Source organism: Drosophila nasuta, chromosome 3 (genome assembly GCF_023558535.2).
Source record: "Drosophila nasuta strain 15112-1781.00 chromosome 3, ASM2355853v1, whole genome shotgun sequence".
NCBI lineage: Eukaryota > Metazoa > Arthropoda > Insecta > Diptera > Drosophilidae > Drosophila > Drosophila nasuta.
In genome coordinates, this window is record NC_083457.1 from 50,127,382 (window position 1) to 50,147,193 (window position 19,812).

Here is a 19,812-nt window from a genome sequence, read left to right on the forward strand (position 1 = left end):
AAAATGCGATCATAGAGCTGGGACAATTGAGCACAAGCCACAGCCAAACAGCAATCGAATTCGAAGTCAAAGTTTTGGTAATCGATCAAGCCAGCCGCTGGCGGTTCAACAACCCGCATTAATTAGCAAAATCGAAGATGTCTTGCGAACTCAGCCAACAAAAAGTGATAGTTGAACCGACTATTAAAGACCCAAGATCCAAGACGAGTTGCCAGTTTGTTTATACTGAATCAATATAGTTATATATCATATATGCAGAGAACGAGCGATCGTTAAATACGACTCGTGACTTCTAATCAAAACTAATGATCTGCTTAAACGTTGCTGCCAAATTACCTAGCAATTTGTCTCAGTTTACTCAACTTTTCGGACCAGTTCTCGCCCTATAACTCACACCAGACTGTCATTTGATATATAGCGTTGGGTAGCACAGTTTTTTTTTTTTGCTGTTGAAGTGAAGAGTACAACTATAATCGGAATGCTTCCGCAAGCTAAAGAACAGCTCAAGCTTAAGCTGAAACTGAAACTGAAGCTGATGCTGTCCGAGAGACAACTTCATTGAGAGGCCATGAAAATGACGCTGACCACTCCAACAAACTTCTTGAGAGTTTCTTTGAGTTTGAGTTGAGCGTAATTATTATAAATGAAGTCTAAATGATTTATGACACACTCGCAGACGAAGTGCGCTTACATCGCTGCCAGCGGCGGAACTAAATCCGAAACCGAAACTGAAACCAAAATAGAAACTGAAACCGAAACTGAAACAGAAACTTGTGCTGATCACAAGCTCGGAAGCAGTGACACAACAACAATAACAACAATGGAAAGAAGAATAACAGTTGCTTTGGGCCGCCTTATGACGACGTGATGAAAATGCTCGTGAGCATTTAAGTTGTCCAAATGTCCAAAATAAAATAGACAAAAAACTTCATCGCCCCTAAGAGAATACAAATCGTCAATAATGCATAATGATCATAGATACCGATACAGCGACAGCTAGAGATACAAATGTAGGCACAGACACAGATGCAGATACAAAGAATACATATGCTCGAGTATAATAATAATAATCGAGAAACGGCATATCGATTTAAATAATAATAATTGGCCTTTTGCTAGCCATGGACAGTGTCGAACTGTTTAGAATTGTGAGCTATAAATAAACAGGTGCCACGGCTATTGGTCAATCATTTACTGCTTAAGAGCTCAAGGTGTAACATGGTGCGTGCTGTGATCTGTGATCTTCGATCTCCGATCTTTGATCCATGTGTCACCTTTGGATATTTGTGTGTTAACTCTTTATATTCTTCGTCTCTTACAGAACGCATTCCTTAGCCTCGTTTTGACCACTTGCATGCTGGCATTGGCTGCCGCCGATGTCTCGCATTTGCCGCTGGAGCTGCTCGAGGAGCATTCGGGTCAAGAGCACGGCTATGGCTATGACTACCCCAAGCCTGTGGTTCCATTTGTGATTACCAGCACCACAACAACAACGACGACACCAGCACCCACACCTGCACCCACTTATCTGCCACCTCCACCACCAACACCTGTGCCCACCTACTTGCCACCACCACCACGCACCACTACAACCACCACAACGACGACACCTGCACCCACACCTGCTCCTACTTACCTGCCTCCTCCACCACCAACAACCACCACGACAACAACAACAACTCCAGCTCCAACACCCGCTCCCACTTATCTGCCTCCTCCACCACCCACCACAACCACCACCAGGAGAACCACAACCACCACCACCACCACAACACCTGCACCCACGCCTGCTCCCACCTATCTGCCACCCATTGTTGTCGAGGAGGAGCTGCCCGTGCATGGCTATAGCTATGAGGCACCCGCTGAACCTTTTATATTCTAAAGTGCACCCAAAAACCACTGTTGACCCATTCCGGAATGTTGTTTGTACCGTTTTTGCCTAGTCGTAAGTTTTATATAAGCTCGAGATATGTTAAATAAATCACATTTGTTAGCCAATTGATAGCGATAATGTCCAAGTCAATCACCGCCAATTGTCCACCGAACGAACTCCCAAAACAGATTTCCAGCGTCTGCATATTCATGAATCCAGTTTCGGACGTTGCTATTGCTGTGGCTCAATTAAGAGTCAACATCGTTTTAATTGTTGTGATGTGGAGCGCTTGCTACCAAACAGAAAACACACACGCCGATAATTGGCTCCAGCTTCAAGTTCATGAAAACCAAGAAAAGTGTGAAGAAAACCACCAACAAAATCAAAGAAATGAAAACAACAACACTAACAAAGCATAAGCAAATTATGCGTTGGCCTTTTGTCTAACCGAAAACCCCGAAAAAAACAAAACAAACCTTAATTATTTCCCAAAAACTTTGAACTGGAGTCGATGGAGTTTGATGCTTAGGGCAATCTGAGGTGCAATATTGCCTCGGATGTCAGCGTATAAAAGCCAAAACGTCAACGATCTTGGCATTACTTCCATCTGTCGGCAAACAGCAGCAGCATCTCATCTCTGCATCTCATTCCGCATCAAAATGGTAGCTACGAAAATAATCAGATATCAAAAGCTTGGTATAACATCCTAATTCTCTTCCAGAAACTATTCTGTGTCCTGTTGGTCATGGTGGCTGTGGCTGCCACAGCACGTGCCGATGTCTCTCATCTTTATGGAGGGGACTCGCATCATCATCACCATGACTCGCATCACCATCATGAGGATCCGCATTCGCATCACCATCACGAGGATCCTCACTCCCATCACCATGATTCCCACTCCGGTCACCCTTCCCATTCCTCGCACTCTTCGCACTCGTCCCACTCGTCGGAACCTCATCGCGGCGCTGGACTGCATCTGGATCTGAACTTCGGCCTCTTCCGCCAACATCAACCTGATGGCTACAGTTATTCAGCCCCAGCACCTCCACCACCACCAAGGCCGGAATATCTGCCACCTCCGGTCAAGCCCAGCAGCACCTATTTGCCTGCAGCTAAGCCCGCTTCGAAGTATCTGCCACCCAAGGTAGCACCCACTTTGCCACCACCGCCACCACCACCAGTCCGTCAGCCCAAGCCCGAGTATCTGCCTCCTCCACAGAAGCCACGTACCAAATACCTGCCTCCTGCTCAGCCGGAGACAAAGTATTTGCCGCCCGCTCAACCCGAGAAAACTTATCTGCCCGCTGCTGCGCCACCCAAGAAGTACTTGCCACCTAAGATTCCACCAAGTCTGCCCCCACCACCACCACCACCAGCACCCAAGGCCACCTACTTGCCACCATCTGAGCCCAAGGCTACCTACTTGCCTCCTGCCGAGCCCAAGCCCACCTATTTGCCCCCTGCGGAGCCCAAGCCCCATTACTTGCCGCCTACAGAGCCAAAGGCCAACTATCTGCCACCTCCACCTCCACCACCGCAGCCAGAGTCCAAGTATCTGCCACCCGCTCATTCGGAGGCTCGTCTGGCAGCACCAGAAATCGATTTCCATATTCCAATTCCCTCATACGCGCTGCCTTTGAGTGGTTCCTCGAATGTGCCACTGCCCGGAAGCTCGGGCTATCAATACAGCCAGCCACAGCGTCGCTTCAAGTTCTAAATCAATCTCAAGTCTATTTAAATATTCAACATACACTCACACACCACATTAAAATTGCATCTATTTAAGTTGTGCGAATAAAAGCGTCATATCAAAATTCAAAAGAAATTTCAATTAATATGCTACATTTATTATTCCGGCTACTTCATAAACAGAAAGTTGAATTGTTCGAGACTCCAAAATAATAAGCATAAATTCATTCACAATACTTTGAAGATCAATCCTAAGCGAGTGTGGTATCAAGTTTCCATTGAATTTCACCAATCGCCGTCAGCAATCGGCGTCACCTTGAAACGAACTCCGCGAATGCATCTTACGACAGAAAGCTTTGTAAGTTTGGCAGACAAAGCCACAGACGGGGGCCATTAAAACCAATTAGTTGTTGTCTTAGCCCAGACAGAGCGATATGGCTCAAACACTGGCTTTAACATAGATACTAGTTAAATATTTAGCCCAATGGACAACAAAACTAAACAATACAAAAGCAGCCAATCAACCCCGCACTCAAAGCACGCGCTCATCAACACTTGCAACGTTAACGCACCTCTTAACTCATTTTCGTATGGTTATAATTATTGCATTGTTTGTGTGTATTGTAGGAATACAAATATATGATGAATGATGTTTTGCCGGGTTGTAGCATATTGATTACAGATTGAATCGCTTACAAAAAAAAAAAAAAAAATTAAATACAGTCGTTAATTGACAATTGCAGCCGGCAGGCAGCGGTAGCAACAGCAACAACTTGAGAGATCGTTGCCTTTTGTTGACCTCTTTCAGTGCCGGAGATGAAATTAAATGAGGCGATATTGAGATGAGATGAGATGAGATAGATCGATCGTGCAGAGGCCAATCGATTTATTTATTGTGTTTGGCTTGTGCGCTTAATATCTCAGGCCAAAAGTAGTGCAGCTTCAAATACTAGTTTTTAATCAATAAAAAGCCAAAATCTATTTTAAAGACTCATTTTAAAAGGGGAGGCGTTTATGGCCGTTAGCTAAACAGCAACAGCTATGTTCGTCTGCCACTGATTGACTACAATATACCCGCACTTGATGTGCGCAGACGAGAGAACAATAGCACGCTCTTTCCTGTTTAGAGCTGTGAACGGAGCTCCGCTTCATGCGGAGAGCTAAAACAAAAAGCTACGCATAAGGCGATTGGAAATTAATAGAATTAATAGTAGAATTTAAAATGCGAATAACGGCTGCCTAGGGGTAAGCTGACAGCTATCTCAGTTGACGTCGCCGCTGCCGTCGTCGACGTCGTCGCAGTCGCTGCCGATGTCCGCGTCGGCGGTTGGTTTTACCACAAATCAGACAATCCGACAATCAAACTCAGAGTCCGCTCTATTGCGCGCTCGATTCTCGCTCGTTGTATAAATAAAGAAGCACTTGTTGGAAACTGTATCATTTGAGAGCAGACGTCGACGCATCGAGAACGTTTGGATACCATTCATTCCTCAAAAGAACAGTTCCTGTTGCCATATCAATTCCTTCAAAATGGTTAGTCATTGAATTTCCTATTTTCTAACGGCTTATTAATTCTTTTCTATATTATCTCTTGCAGAAAGTCCTTATCCTTGCTCTGTGCAGCCTGGCCCTAGTGGCTGCCGATGTCTCGCATTTGTTTGGTAATGATCACGATCATCATCATCACCATAATCATGAGGAGCATCCTGGCTACAACTATGATTCTCCACAAATTCCCTTCGAGCTGCCAACGCCTGCATCCGTCTACTTGCCCGCCAAGGTCGAGCCTGTCTATCTGCCTCCTGCACCACCAAAGCCCGCTTATCTGCCTCCTTCACCACCCAAGCCTGTTTATCTGCCTCCTGCCCAGCCTAAGCCAGTGTACGTTGCTCCCGTTGTGGAGGAAGTCGCTTCGCTGCCCATTGAGGAGCCTGAGATCAATTACTTGCCCCCAGCACCCGTTGTGCCCGTGGTGCCCACCTACAAGATTCCCATTCCATCGTACGCTGAACCCTTGGAGCCCGTGAACTCGTATCTGCCACCTCAAGAGATTGTGGAGCCGCACAGCGATGATGGCTATCATTATGATGTGCCATCGAAACCGTTCTTCTACTAAGCTTTGAGTTAATTAGCCATTTGCCATTTGCCTATCGATATCACGTGTATATACTTATATGTACTTTGTATTATTTGTGTATTTGCTGAGTTATTTATTTTTAACCATGTTCGTACGCACTAAAAAATATATAAATGTGAGATAAACCTCACGCTTAATGCTACATCCTGCTAGTACTTTTTTTCTTAGCTTTTCAACTTGAAGAGAATCCTCATTGAGACTTGAGAGTCAAGTGCCACGACAACATAATTAAGAGACTCGCTGAACGAGTCGTCAAACAAACGTATGGTTATAATACTCAAACACTCGAACAGTTTCATTCATGGACAAGTGATCGCCATGTGGGCATTTGCCCGAAATTGAATTGAACACCCACAATTGCCAAAGATCACACAGATCAGATCGCTCAGACCGATCGTGAGTGTTGTGACTGAGTTATGCGGTCTAACCATAATACTACGTATATCGTATTCTTTTGGCGAATTCCGTATTGATTTATTGTACCGATTGCTCATTTGTTAATTCGTATGAGTAATTGAATTTAAGCCGTTCCAAATTATTGGCTTAGCTCGTAAATGAGCTTCAAATTTATGGCAGACGACTGCTCATAATATTTATGGCATTCACTTGATCGCAATCACAGTTAACTGTCATTGTTGTTGTTCTTCTTGTTGTTGGTGAGTACAAAAGGTGTGAAGATGAGACATCACCCACGCAACTAAATGAAAGTGAAACTAACAGGAAATAATAAATGGCTTCTATCTCTTTATTTGGAAATTCCTTCGGCACTCACTTGCGTATGTTTAGTTTCGTTCTTTTATTTTTTTGGAGTGTGTACATATGCAAATGCGAGCATATGATCTAATGTGGAATTAGACAATAACCAGTTTGCCACCCGCTCAATGCGCAACGCTCGACGCTCTCGACATAATACATACTCCTATCAGAATGCAAATTAATTTGATAATTTTGTTTATTTGTTTTAATGCCTTAAATGTTTTCATTTTATATTGTTTGCAGTGCTTATTGATAGCATTTGTATTAGTAACAGTATTTAAAAATACATAGTCATAAATTACTTTGGCATCAGCTTAGTTCCACTCCGCTCAACTCTTCGCTCACTAGCTGCCGATTGCTGGCTTGATGACTTGCTGGCTGGCTTGGAGGATTAAGCAAGTTCTGTTGGCTCTGTTCGACTGGTTTGGCACTGACGCTTCCACTGAAACTATTTACTCGTTAATCGTATGCAGGAATGCGTTCATGACAAAAAAAGAGAAAGGCTGCTAACATTTTATGACTTATCGATGGCTACCGGTGCGTATGCGCAATCTTAAGCCAGATAATACACGGGCTCGGCCATTCTAAATACAGAACGCAAATCATTAAAGGTTGGATTTCGTTGAAAAGTCCATTGCATACTTCTAGGCTGAGAAGTCAGCTTGTAAACACCATTTAATTCAATTCAATTTGTTAGTGTCTAGTAATAAGAATAAGTTGTGTGAAAAATATGAACTGCCACAGTGCTGGAGACTAATTTTTGTATACGACAAAAAAACATTCTAATTTGCTTCAAGCATTTTAAAATATTCCATTCTCAATCAAAAATACTATTATTAAAAATGCTTGAATTAAATTTATATTCTCTCTCTCTTATCTTTTTCTTAAAAATATTGCAATTTATATTAAATTAATTTTTATTCTTTTAAGCAAGTTAGTAGTCATCTTAGTGCTTTATTACTGTACTGCCATCACACACACACACATAAATATTTTACTAATAGAATAGGTGTGTAAAGTGTATTGCCTACTTTCAGGCGATTTTTGATAGATCAAAATGTTATGCTTCACTTCGTTAGTCAGTATAACAGTTTCACATCAAGCTCACGTTACATTTTTCAATTTGAAAACTGAACCGTTTTCTGTTTTTAAAATGAATTTTGCTATAAGCTACTAATTATAGTAACAACAAAGTTCTGAAGATTATTTATTTTCTAACAAAACAATGTAATAAACAAAATAAATAACAAAATCGCAAATTAGGTAATGCAATAATAAGACTTCTGTGTGAGTGGCAAGAAATTCCCATTTGCACTACCAATGTATTTTACGCCCATTGTAATCAGCACTCAGAAGAATTAAAAGGCTTCTTCGGTGTTATGGACCACTGTTCGTTTTAGTGAAATAAATAATATCTTTAATGTATATACGAATTCTTTGTGTTTAATTAATCCTTTATATATATACTATATTAATTGGTCTATTTTATTCTTAGATCAAGTTGCCGCAAAAGTATGAAAACAAGTAAACAGGTTGGACAATATATTTAACAAATTAAAACAATTGAAAAATTAATGTATTCTAAGAAATTAATTATATTTTTTACGATGCAGAATATTTATTTATGCCAAATGAAATGTGATAGCAAAATAATCCAATCCAAAATTATCACTGCAAGCTAAAATGAAGCCAAATCATGAAATCTATGTGTTGGCTATGCTGTATTGCTTACAAGCCTACGCTTGACATTCTCATGTAAAAACAATCATAAATCATTGAGCCAATCGAAGGTCAATTAGCCGCTAGCCTAATTGTCTGAAGGAGTCATCACACGGAAGTCTTACAGCAATCTTGACGCCCATTCAATGTCCATTAACACCAGCAGCGCCAGCGCCAAAGACATCGCCAGGCAGAGTCGATAAATCGAGTTAATCGCTTCAATCGTTATTTAGTGGTACAGTTTGTCATGCGGTCATTTGATAGCCCCTGAGCTCAATAAACCAAATGCCAATCAATTCATCAATCTTTAAAGCTTTTGTCTAGTTTTGTGGCCCAAAATCCGTGTGAAAGGCTCTTTAACTGATTTGTTTGCACTTTTTGGAGACGATCTTAAATGACAAGACGCAAGAACAAGAACCAACAAAACATTCTAAGTCGTTGTAAACCGGTTAAAACTTTTGAAAGTGTTTTAGTAGATTTATTTTTATTTATTTGTTTGTGCCGCGCAAAAGTCTTAAATCGTTGCTCTTAAAGTGGAAGTGCCATTCTAATTTGTTGTTCCCGTAAAAACTAACAAATCATAGAACAGGAATCAATATTAGACGATCGAATGTTGCGCATTTCTGGTAAGTTCCCCCTCGGCAACAAAAAAAAAAGCAAAGCCAAGCATTCATTCAGAGCTTCCGTATGCAAAATAGCATACAGTATTTTGTATTCATCATTCGCATTCATCCTATTCACACACATGTAGGTCTCTCATACTTCAATGATTAATGATGAGTGGCGAACAGGCAGCAATCAGTTTTGAGTTTTCAGTTTTCAGTTTCAGTTCTCAAATCTCAAATCTCAGTTCAAAGTTCCCAACGGTTTGCAGTGGCTACTAATGTTGATAATAAGAACGAATCTTGCACAGTACTCCGACATATTTATTGTGCCTCTGATGAGCTGTGAATACTATAATTAAAGACATGCTTCTTCGATATGCCATATCATTGATGGACCTTGGCCGAAACAAATAATACATTACGCTTGGTTTTTGTATGTTTTTTTCATATTTTTTTTTATTTTACAAATAATTTATATTTATTTACGTGTGTTTGCAATTCAACAATAACTAAATACTTCGATTTCGATTTTGTTTTTGTTTTTGTTTTTGTGTGTTTTCAGTTTCATTTTCAATTTCGATTTCGATTGTGTTTTTTCTTTGTATCTTCCGAACTTCATTTGTCTCTTTGTACTTTGATGTTTTTTAGTATTTGTATCTTATTCGTCAGCGTTTTCGTGGGAAAAACGCCTTTGATTAGGATTTTGTTATTAGATGCGATAGTTGGATAGATTGAAGAGTAGTAGATTGAGGTAGATTTGTGGTTGAGCTTAAGGTTGAGGTGGCTGCGTGAGGTGCGTGGTATGTATGCTTGGGGATATTTTTGGTAATTGTTTATATATTTTGTTTTGGTTAATGCTATTTATCCATGTGTGTTGGTTGTGGTAGTAGTAGTAGTGGTAGTGTCGGATGCGGGAACGGGTTCAGGATGATCGTGATCGTGATCGGGAGCGGGAACAGATCGGGGTGTGAGTATTGGGCGGGGCGGGACAAGGGAGAGAGAGAAAAAACATATTGTGTGGTGAATAAAAAAGGCAGCCAGCAGAGAAAAAGAAAACCAAAAAACAAAACATAAGGATTCGTAAAAGATGAATTAGATATATTAAATAAGAAGTCAAGAAGTTAAGTGCTAGAACATTGCCCCTCTTTAGTAGCGGCGCTGACGGTAGAAGCGTCTTACATAGACTGGGCGACGATACTGGTAACCACTCTGGCTGCTGTATGCGTGTCCGGAGATGTGCTGGGCCTGCTGCTGCTGGGCCAGAGGGGGCAGGTATTGGGCGCGCTGTGCAATTGGCTGCTGGACATAGTTCTGAGCAATGGCGACGGGACGTGCGACGGGACGGGCCAACGGCAGGGGTGCAACGGGACGTGGGGCGGGGGCAGCGGCAATTGGTGCCGGCTCCTCGATGTCAATGTATTCCGGTTCGGGTGTGGCAATGTCCTGAGGATTGGGTCCCTGTGTGGCCGAATCGGGCAACTGTGCGCCAGCTGCGAAACCAATGAGAGCCAAAGCGATGAACACGAAGAATTTCTGCCGGAAACAAGAACAAAAATGTGTTGTTTGTTGAAGTACACTCTTTATGGCGGCTTGTTAATGTTATTTATAGTTGTGTTTGCTATTGTTGTTGCTCTTTGATGTTGCTGTTGCTATTGCTGTGGCCTGGGCGCGAATGGAATGCGAGAATGACACTCGAGCCTGTCAGAACGCAATGAAGTTGTTCACTTGAGCTCGGCACTCCAAACTGATTGTTCTTTTGATTTACATATAAATTCTTTTTTGTGTTTTTTATTTTATTTATAGTTCACTTTAGGCCATTTATTTATATCCTTAATTGCGCACTGGCCAAATATATTTGCATTATCCCTGCAGGGATCACATACCATTTTGTTTAGATTAGTTTTTGTTTGATTTTGAAGGAGTTTTTGTTACGCAAAAATTTCTCGTCCAGAAGCGCACGAGCAATTTACACTCAAGAAGTTCAAAGCACAAATGATGATGAGCTGGGCAGTTTCTATGAAATTTATACTATATCTGGCAGGTCCGGTTCGTTATGTGGGTCTAAAGAGAGAAGAAGCAAACGCAAAGCGACGACCGCCAAAAAAACTCGATGAAACACACACATACGGTGTTATAAATAAAGTAACAGCAACAACAACAGCGAGAAGAGTTGAAAGAAGCATGGCAACAACTACAGCAACATTAACAACATCAAACAAATTCAAATCAAAATTTAAATTAAATAATTCGATAATATTAGCAGCCACAGCGAACAGCGGCAGCTAGAAGTGGTCACATGCTGGCGACCCTTTGGCCAAAAGCAACATCAGTAGACACAGTCACAATCACTTTGTTGTCGTCACGAGTCATGACGCATCGGTCAAAGACGAAGATGGAGACGCAATCGCAGTCACAGTCGCAGTCGCAGTTAAAATCACATTCTGCGCTCCATAAACAGACACGCAGCAAACACACAACAATGGCCAAAACAAAAGAAGATAGTTAAGAGCAAACTCGATCTCGATTTCGATCACTACACTCTATTTCTTGCTCTCTTTCTCTCCCTCTCTTTCCCGCTCAGACTCTCTTAAGCTTAAGACGCGCGGTGTTGTGCAGTGCTTGGCACGGCTCGTGGCTCAAGTGAAGTTCGTTGCCTAAGTCTTTTGTATTGTTCTGTGTGTTTCGCTCTAATTTGCATAACATTTTTATAAGAATTATATTTTTAGCCAGCACTACGCGTACACACAATGGAATATCTGGTCATCTAATTATGCCAACGCAATCGTATATCATCTTTTTTTATGCTGGCCTATAAATCTGTTTAGGCAGTTAACCAAATAAAAAACTGAGATGTTTTGGCAACTTTTGTCACATTGAAAATTATCGCATCGCATTGTTGATATTGTTATGTTATTAGGAAAAGGCAAATATTATTAAGCTTGGCTTTAGTTTGTAGCGACAAGCTGTTAAACACATTTTGACAAACAACAACTTGACGATCATGTCAAGTTGAGGAGATTGTCTGCCCATCCATCCATTTTGGTTGTTTGTATGCTCACTTGACCTCTGCCACAAATAGAAACAAACGGCAACAACAACAACAACGGACAACAACATCGAATTTAACGGCTTTTGGGCATACAAATATCATTTCCGTTTACTGAATTTCGTGCATATGTGTGGGGGGGAAATACATTCACCTGGCCAAAGAGTTTCAAGTGCGCCACTTGTCAGCTGCAGCCAAGGCTGGACACAGGAAATGCCACTAAGAAACGGGCTAAAAGCTTTTTTTTGCGCAGAGGCGGAGCCAAGTGAAGACTACTGGATGAGCTCTCCATTCAGCTCTGGACCATAAAAATTAGTTAGAAATTAGTCTGGCTGCTGCTGGTTCTGAGTGCTGTGACATCATTCCAACAGAAACAGAAGCCTGCCTTTCACCTGCTTTGATGGTGGCATCGTGCCTTGATTAATTGAATGTTTGTCATCGAAAACAAGAAACATAAACGGGTACTCTTAAATAGCAGCGTTAAGCAGTAAGCAGTAAGCAGAATAGCATTTAGGCAATGCGCATATTTTCGAAGCAAACTTATTTATGGTTATTTTTACGGTTATTAGAAAATGTTAAAATGTAATTAATAATGACTTTGTTTGGCATATTATATTTCTAGCAATGCTTACCACAGACTAAACACCGATAAATCGCATATTAGTTATGGAACCCCATCGTCATCGTCATCATCATCATCCACTGCGCTGTGTTGCGTTGCGTCACTCGATTTGACTTGCAAAACGTGTCATTCAAAATATTAGAAAACGGCATCGAACGACAATTCTATTCTTATTGAGTTCATAAATCTATGAGAAGGCGTGCCAGATTTATTATGTTATCATTTTTGTCGCCACAAAACACGCATCGCATCGATAGCCAAACGCAGGGTATTTCATAAAATATGATAACATTTTTAAAAACCACTTTTATTTATGTTTATGGCTATATAAAATGAATATGTTGATCATTTCATCTTTTTTTCATCGTTTTGGTAACTCGTTGTCGCACCGGAACCGAAAATGAAGTCGTCGCCAAATTAGCATAGACCCAACCATCGTGCCAATCGGACAATCCCCAATGAACCGGTAAAAAAAAAGAAGGTAAAAACAAATCACACAGTCAAATACTAAATACTGTATAAAATGCTATCACAAATTGAATCAAAAGCCGTGAGCCGACACGTTGTTGGAAAATTACCTTAAATGCCGGCAATCGAAAAATGTGCTTATTTATGGGCTTCCAAGTGCCGCATCATTAGCTAAATGCACTTAAGACTTTAGCATACGACGACGATGCGTAGAGTTGGCCAAAAAAGTAAACAATTCGTGAGCCTCGGATAAGAATGGGACCTCCCAAAAGTTTGGCCGTTAACCTTGCGACCAACGCCTTATTAAACATTTTTTAAATGTTCCAAGCGTGCGACAAAATTTCCAATTATAATGTATTCGACCTGTTATCCGAGCCATGTTTTTTGGCTCGTTTACAAGCGATCCAAGCGATAAGAACAATACAAAACATTAAGCCAAAAAAAAAAAAATATATATAGAGAGGAAGATATAGTATTCATATGGAACTGACAAACAAAAGTTTCCCACGTCTGCAAATTATTGCTAAGCGATCGAACGATTAAAACGATGACACGCCTCGTTCTCTGCTTATGTGTGTGTTTCTTTTTCTTTTATGTTTAGCATTTGAATAAGATTGTAAATACTAAGCACGCAGATATAATGATAAATTTGCATGGCTAAGCAAAAACATCGAGCGGTTCTCTATTGTCAACATATGACACGGAGGTGTTGTTTTTCCTTTGACGTTTCAATCGACGCATGGCAATGCGTCTTCTTGCTTGCTTGTTGTTTTGTTGTTGTTGTTGTTGTTATTGTTCAAAAGCAAACGAGGCGGCACACAATGCGTATGCGCAATGCCAAATTAAGTTGCTAGGTTAACACTACTACGCTGACTGCTATCTTTAGCATAAATTCACAATAACTTTAAACTCATAAATAAAACAAGCTGCAAAAATTGCACAATTTAAATCATGTTGCAGGCATCGTTATAGCCATAGCCATAGCCATAGCAAACGAGGTAGAAGTTAACCTTGGCTACTTGTTAGTATTTTAAATTCTTTGGCCAACATTAACTTTATTTTAAATACAAGTGTACACATTCCAATGTTTGGCCTACCCACGATGAGAGATAGACAGATTTGTTAGATAGACACTCATTCCTGTCATTCACTCGAAATGTTATTTTGTCAAGTGTCGAAACAATGAATCGTAAATAACTGACGTGCTTCCGCACATTCACCAACTGAAGAGCCGCATTGTCAGCGCTCTCGCTCTCGCATTAGCATTATAAATATTCAATTAATTATGGCAAAAGTATAACAGCGTTTAACACAAACCGAATATTATATTCCCTTAGAAGAAATATCTGTGCTTCCGTTTTTACGGCCAAACATTCTAAGCTCATAAAATAGTTGTTATAGCTGGCATAAAAATATTTAGGCATTTAATATTCGACAACAACGAAGAGTCTGATAGAGAGACACATAGAATGCTGAAGCACTCGAATGATTTATAACTACTTCAATAAATTTTATTTAAATGGCTGCCGCTGAGGCAAACAAAATAAACAAATGTTGCTACACATTATTTCCGCCTCCGCATTTAGCTAATCACAATCCACATTTAGCCACAATTAATGTTCGAACTTGTTTCAGTTTTGTTTCACTTTATTAGGCCTCAATTGACCTACACACAATATTGTGACACGTAATTCTTGGTATTGTAGATGAGCAATCCAACAATATAAATGCAAATTAATGGGCTATACTCTTCTCTTCTTGTTAAATGTCATATCTATTTTCATTCCCATTAACCGTTGCCGTTCCCAATTCTGGAGCTAGATGCTTAAATCAGACACGCGCCTTTTGTGAAAGCAGTTCAAGTCTGAGATGTTAACATTTAATTGGCAACAACAGCGCATTCATTATGCAAATTGGTCGCAAAAAAAAACTGATCGGACATCTGAGAACTTCAACCAGCATTAAGCTCTATCTAATCATTATTTAACTTAGTAATTAGTTTTTATAACGCAACAACAGCAATAAACAAAAAAAGCAGCCGCAAAAAAAAGTGGAAATATAATAAAAAATCATAATTATAATGGCTGCTGGCCGTTGGCTAAATGAATTCGTAGACACAACGACACATCGATGGTCAAAACGTTAAACATTTTTAGCTTAGACACTTTGGCACCTTTTTTCTCTTTTTCTTATTCTTTTGTTTGTTATCTTTTGCTGTTGGCTCGTGCCGTACTCTGATTGAGCTAGCACTTTGAACTTTGTTTAAGACTCTGAAGATTATTATTATTTCGATAATTAAAAATAATATTATCGAGATCGAATAGAACTCAAGAGGCCTCCTCAAAGTGGAGGTAGAATTCTTGAGACGATTCTAGAATAAATAACATGTTCTAATAAAGATATATTTACGCATAAGCTTGGGTAACCCAGTTAACAGACAAACTGGAAGGCAACTTAAATCATTCTGTCTTCAATTCTGATAAGAACCTCAAAAGCGGTTCCTGTGAAGTGGGTGATTAATTGCGAATCGTTGACTAAATCTCGCTTGGATAATAGCTTTCAATTTCAGTTAAACATATTGTTGAGCTGACATTTCATTTAATTTCATTTTTTATTATCAGCAAACATCGTTTTTAGTGTCGCAGATCAGCCATTCAAGTATTCATTCATATTTCTGTGTAGATGATGATAGTGACAAATCTAGTTCATAGTCAAACATGAAATGACACTGATGACTATCGCTTTATACATAATATGCCATAAGTCCACCATAAAAAAAGCAACTCGTTCTAGCTAGTTGTTTCGTGTTGTTGACTGCCTAGCACTTAGGCCAGCAAAAAAAAATTCAAATAAAAAACTCGTTGATTTAAATGTTTATATTTATAAGCCATTCGAGTTAATTTGCACAAATGCAAATGAATCTGCTCGTGTGTACGAATATCTATCTTTTGGCATCTTTAGTTTGTATCTCTTCTGTTTTTTGTTGTCTAATGGGCAGCGGGCAGCGATTTTAGAACCCGTTTCACTCAGCTGCCGCTCGCTGAGCTGGCACGTGACGTGGTTGACGCTGATATCCAAGACAAAAGAAAGAAAAAAAAGAAGGTTCTCGCCACAGTCCCGCCACAAAGTCTGGCAAAGATTTGGCGCTGTAAAGTTCTAAACTTGGCCAATGGTCAATGGCCCAACTAATTGATACTCTAAGCTTTACAAAGGTCTATGGAGCGTGTGTCTGTGTATGTGTGTGTGTGGGTATGTGTGTTAAGTAGCTGATCTGACATTGTTTCGAATTAGATGCCCGCTTGCTGCGCTTTATTTGGCGAGGGGCTTTGTTGCCATTTGTTTTGTGTGTGCATCTTATAAATGACTTGAATATGATGCTGCTGCTACCCAAAATGTGATTGTGATTGTGTGTTGCGTTTGCGTTTGTGTGTAAGGCCAAGGTTAAAATTTGTAAAGAGATTGTAAACATTGGATAATTTAATTTTGGTTTCTTTTTTTTTTTTTGCTGTTTCATTTGCATTTTGAAGCCACTACTTCGACAACAACTACCAAGCAACATTTTCGGATGTGTTGATTTGTTTGACACGTATTATGGATTTGCTTGACAAGTGCCTGTCAGCCGAGGGGCCCTCACAACTCACAACACACAACGCACGACCCACATTGTTGGCCACGCAATGGCAACGGTGACCAGTTTTAAGTTCAGCTTCAGTTCCAGTTGCGTTTCTGCATGGCATATGTTGACGTGCCGTTAATTGATTCACGCTCACCGAAAAGCGCAGTCTGTCAGCGGTCAACAACAATCCAACAATCCACGGTTTATTGTCCACTCCTTCCTGTCAAGTAGTCAATAGTCATAGTCCACAGTCAAAATTCAACTTAATGGTCCACAATGAATAGCATTTGCGTGACAAAGACGCCCCAAAGGCAATATGAATGGCCCAGTCAAAATGGTCAAGTCAATGATCTGCTTCTCTTTATGATTGTCGCATCGCATTTTCGCTTTCAAGCTCCAGCGCATTGTAAGCTTTTAATTGAAACTTAATAGCCAACAAATTGTGCCTTGATATTATGGAAATCGTTTGGGCCTCAAACGCATAAAAAAACAATATTCAATCAATTGCTAAGAAAGGCCGCTCTGCTCTGCTCTGCTTCGTAAAGCATCTCCCATCAACGCTGAATTGAAATCGAAATTGCCAAAAGTCTATTTTGCTATTTTTAAACAAAGGCTAAGCCAACTAATGAGCCGCTATCTTCGCTATCTGAAGATATCCATCTGTTGTCCACGAGTCGGGAATGGCAAGCAAATAATTGGCAATTTCAGCAGCTAAACGATTTTGTTCGCGCTTCGCTTATAATTCATAAATCGCGGCTGTCAATTGTTAGAGTTGTTTCTCATTGTTTTTGTTGTTCGTCTGATTTTGCTGATGGCGATGTCGATTTTGATGCTACTACTTAGAAAAGATTTCTTGTGCGGCTTTTTTTTTCTTTGGATAATTTTGATTTATTTGCAATCACTTGAACGCTCAGAAGGTTAATAGATGTTAAGCATCTAATAAAGTATTGATTAATTTTTAGATAATGCGTGAAGTAGCGGGGGAAGTTACATGCAATATCGTTCGAATCGGAATCGGATAAGGAAGTTGCATACGGTAAATGAACTCAACAATTAGCGATTCTAAAAATAAACACACTGCAAATTAAATGCGATTAGCGAATTAAGCAAAGTTGAAGCTTCAAAATATTTAATTTGAACACTAGAATGTGTCTCGTTCAAAGCGAAACGTATACTTGATTTATTGCCAGCATTTATGCAAATGCTAAAATACTTAGCTCAGACAAAAACCAGCAGCAGAGACTCGCACCTAAAAGTATGCAATATTTTTGGCATTATTCGTTCAGTGAATTTTCGTAATCTGCTGGCAACGAATTTTAACTGGCAATTAAAAGTATAAAACAAATTAAACTTCATTAAGTCAGCTTCGTTAAGAAAGCATAATTTTGGGCTACAGTTGAGCAACCACTTTATTCGCTTGCACAAGCCAGTAGCTTCAAGCATAATTGAGATTAGATTTTTCATGCGTGGTTAGCTTTTCAACTGGCCGTTTTTGCTTCTGTCCGTTCATTTGAACCGACTGCTTCATATTTCTTTTGGCCTGACCCGTCTACACAAATCATCGTACGCAATGTTTGCTTTGAAAAAAAACGTAAAGTGCGTTGCTTCTGCTACCTTTGTTGTTGCGCTGATGGTAGAGATTTTTTTTTTGTACACACCTAGCTTTGATTTTGTGGTTTTTTTCACTCTTGTCAGCATCTAAATTTTAGAAATACAAGCGGCTAACAGTTTGAACAACTGTGCCAAGGGCAATTTCGCTCTGATTGATTTACAAGAGGCGTTGCCCCAGTGCGATCTGCGCATACAGAAGTGGAGTCTTGTGCTTCAAGCCAACGTTGCGTATGCGTCATTAGAAATCATGACGAACATTTCTTGGCGATGGCATAAATCTGGCAAACAAGCTGAAAGACTCTTTATTGAATGCTGTCGATTAAGTCATAATTATAATTTGTCAGTTAATATTTTTGATTAGTTGTCGAGATTAATATACAACAAGAAAAAAATTAAGGAATTTTGTTAGATGAGATAAAAACCAATTTTTGCCGCCGGCCAAAGCAGAACATCACAATTTATTTAAGCACCAGACACAAATAAATTTATGTATATATTTCAGTGTGTTTGTACATTCATCTATTTTTTTGTTTGTAGCTTAATTTATTTAATATTAATACTTGTATTTACATTTGCGTGTCGTTCGAGTCTCCGGCTATTTGTGAGTGTGAATAACTTGTTTGGGAAATTACACCCGGATGGATGGAAGCTGAGAATCATACTTTGTGCCTTGGATTTGTGCTTTGTCGTTTCGTTATTCGTTACATAGAATTCGATAAGGTCATCAGGCACTAACTAATGAACTTGTTCTATCCAACGCCAACGCTAAACAAATGAAATTAAATGGAATGAAATAAAATAAAATGAAGCTCAACTCTAATCAACTAACAAAACAATGAGCGGACAATGCGTGCCGAATCTTTTGACATGCCGAAAAAAAAACAAACTCTGAAAATCTCTGTAATCATAAATCACGCAAAAAAATGCGAAGCTTCAAGCGCCGCGGCATCAGGTTGCAGCTGCAGGTCAGTCAAATAGCAGCAAAAAATACATAAATCACACCCAGAGACACACTCGTTAAGACGTTAATCAAAAGCAATGCAGTGTTGCTTCGACGAAGGGCGCGTGTCTTCATCATAATCATCAGCATCGACTACTAACATTTTGAATAGCTTCACCAAGCAACTATGATGTCCAACTGCAACTCTCTCAGTCACAGTCAAATCGAAGGCCGTAAGTAAATGCTTATGTAATTAGTAAGTAGCTGAGCCCTCTAAGCCCCTAAAGCCATGGCAAAAAGCATTGCTTAACCTGTTGTTGCAGTTGCAGTTGCAGTTGCACTTTTTTGGGGCCTAATGAAGCACATGCATCGCCATCGCCATCGCCGTCGCCAGCGCCAGCTCAATTTATTGACTAAGCGCAATTGACAGATTGACTAAATGAATGATGGACTAACTGACGACAGCTTGTGGGAATTGAGTCGTCGTCAGCAACTCGTCAACGACGTCGACTATTCATCTACCACTACTTACTTACTGTTTTCGTATTGATTTTGGCTGAGAGACGATGCCGGTCGATCGATCCATCGATGGATGGATCGATCGATGACTTCGAAGGCACCTTGAATGCACCGCCATCTATGGCAATGCTGCAATTCGAATCGTTATGTGCGTTTATATAGTCATTATGGACTCATGGATTTATGGATTTATATACTATAACGACACCTA

At 40.0% G+C, this 19,812-nt stretch overlaps 4 protein-coding genes across 5 annotated transcripts; 3 read left to right on the plus strand and 1 right to left on the minus strand.

Annotated features, from left to right (window-relative positions):
- The first annotated feature begins 1,218 nt into the window (after positions 1-1,218).
- LOC132788291 (uncharacterized) lies at positions 1,219-1,882 on the plus strand. The gene is made up of 2 exons (XM_060795624.1): positions 1,219-1,269; positions 1,322-1,882. The coding sequence occupies exons 1-2, from the start codon at positions 1,219-1,221 to the stop codon at positions 1,880-1,882; spliced, it is 612 nt and encodes a 203-aa protein (XP_060651607.1).
- A 577-nt stretch (positions 1,883-2,459) lies between these two features.
- Positions 2,460-3,590, plus strand: LOC132788292 (uncharacterized). Its single transcript, XM_060795625.1, has 2 exons — positions 2,460-2,535; positions 2,595-3,590. The coding sequence occupies exons 1-2, from the start codon at positions 2,533-2,535 to the stop codon at positions 3,588-3,590; spliced, it is 999 nt and encodes a 332-aa protein (XP_060651608.1). The 5' UTR covers positions 2,460-2,532.
- Positions 3,591-5,014: 1,424 nt separating this feature from the next.
- On the plus strand, positions 5,015-5,814 carry LOC132791741 (uncharacterized). The gene is made up of 2 exons (XM_060800790.1): positions 5,015-5,095; positions 5,160-5,814. The coding sequence occupies exons 1-2, from the start codon at positions 5,093-5,095 to the stop codon at positions 5,676-5,678; spliced, it is 522 nt and encodes a 173-aa protein (XP_060656773.1). The 5' UTR covers positions 5,015-5,092; the 3' UTR covers positions 5,679-5,814.
- A 3,456-nt stretch (positions 5,815-9,270) lies between these two features.
- Positions 9,271-10,781, minus strand: LOC132791295 (striated muscle-specific serine/threonine-protein kinase). 2 transcript variants are annotated; one of them, XM_060800167.1, is made up of 3 exons: positions 10,663-10,781; positions 9,959-10,312; positions 9,271-9,636 (listed from the first exon to the last, which is right to left on the minus strand). In XM_060800167.1, exons 1-3 carry the CDS (start codon positions 10,663-10,665, stop codon positions 9,631-9,633), a joined length of 363 nt encoding a protein of 120 aa, XP_060656150.1. In that variant the 5' UTR covers positions 10,666-10,781; the 3' UTR covers positions 9,271-9,630. The 2 variants fall into 2 exon arrangements, with proteins under 2 accessions (XP_060656150.1, XP_060656149.1); XM_060800166.1 differs by having other exon boundaries at positions 9,271-10,312.
- Between the last annotated feature and the right edge of the window lie 9,031 nt (positions 10,782-19,812).

Excerpts from the sequence above, each read along its gene's own strand:
- LOC132788291 (XM_060795624.1), top strand. The coding sequence starts at position 1,219 with ATGGTGCGTGCTGTGATCTGTGATCTTCGATCTCCGATCTTTGATCCA. Across the intron at positions 1,270-1,321 it reads CTCCGATCTTTGATCCATGT|AACGCATTCCTTAGCCTCGT; the intron begins GTCACCTTTGGA and ends CGTCTCTTACAG.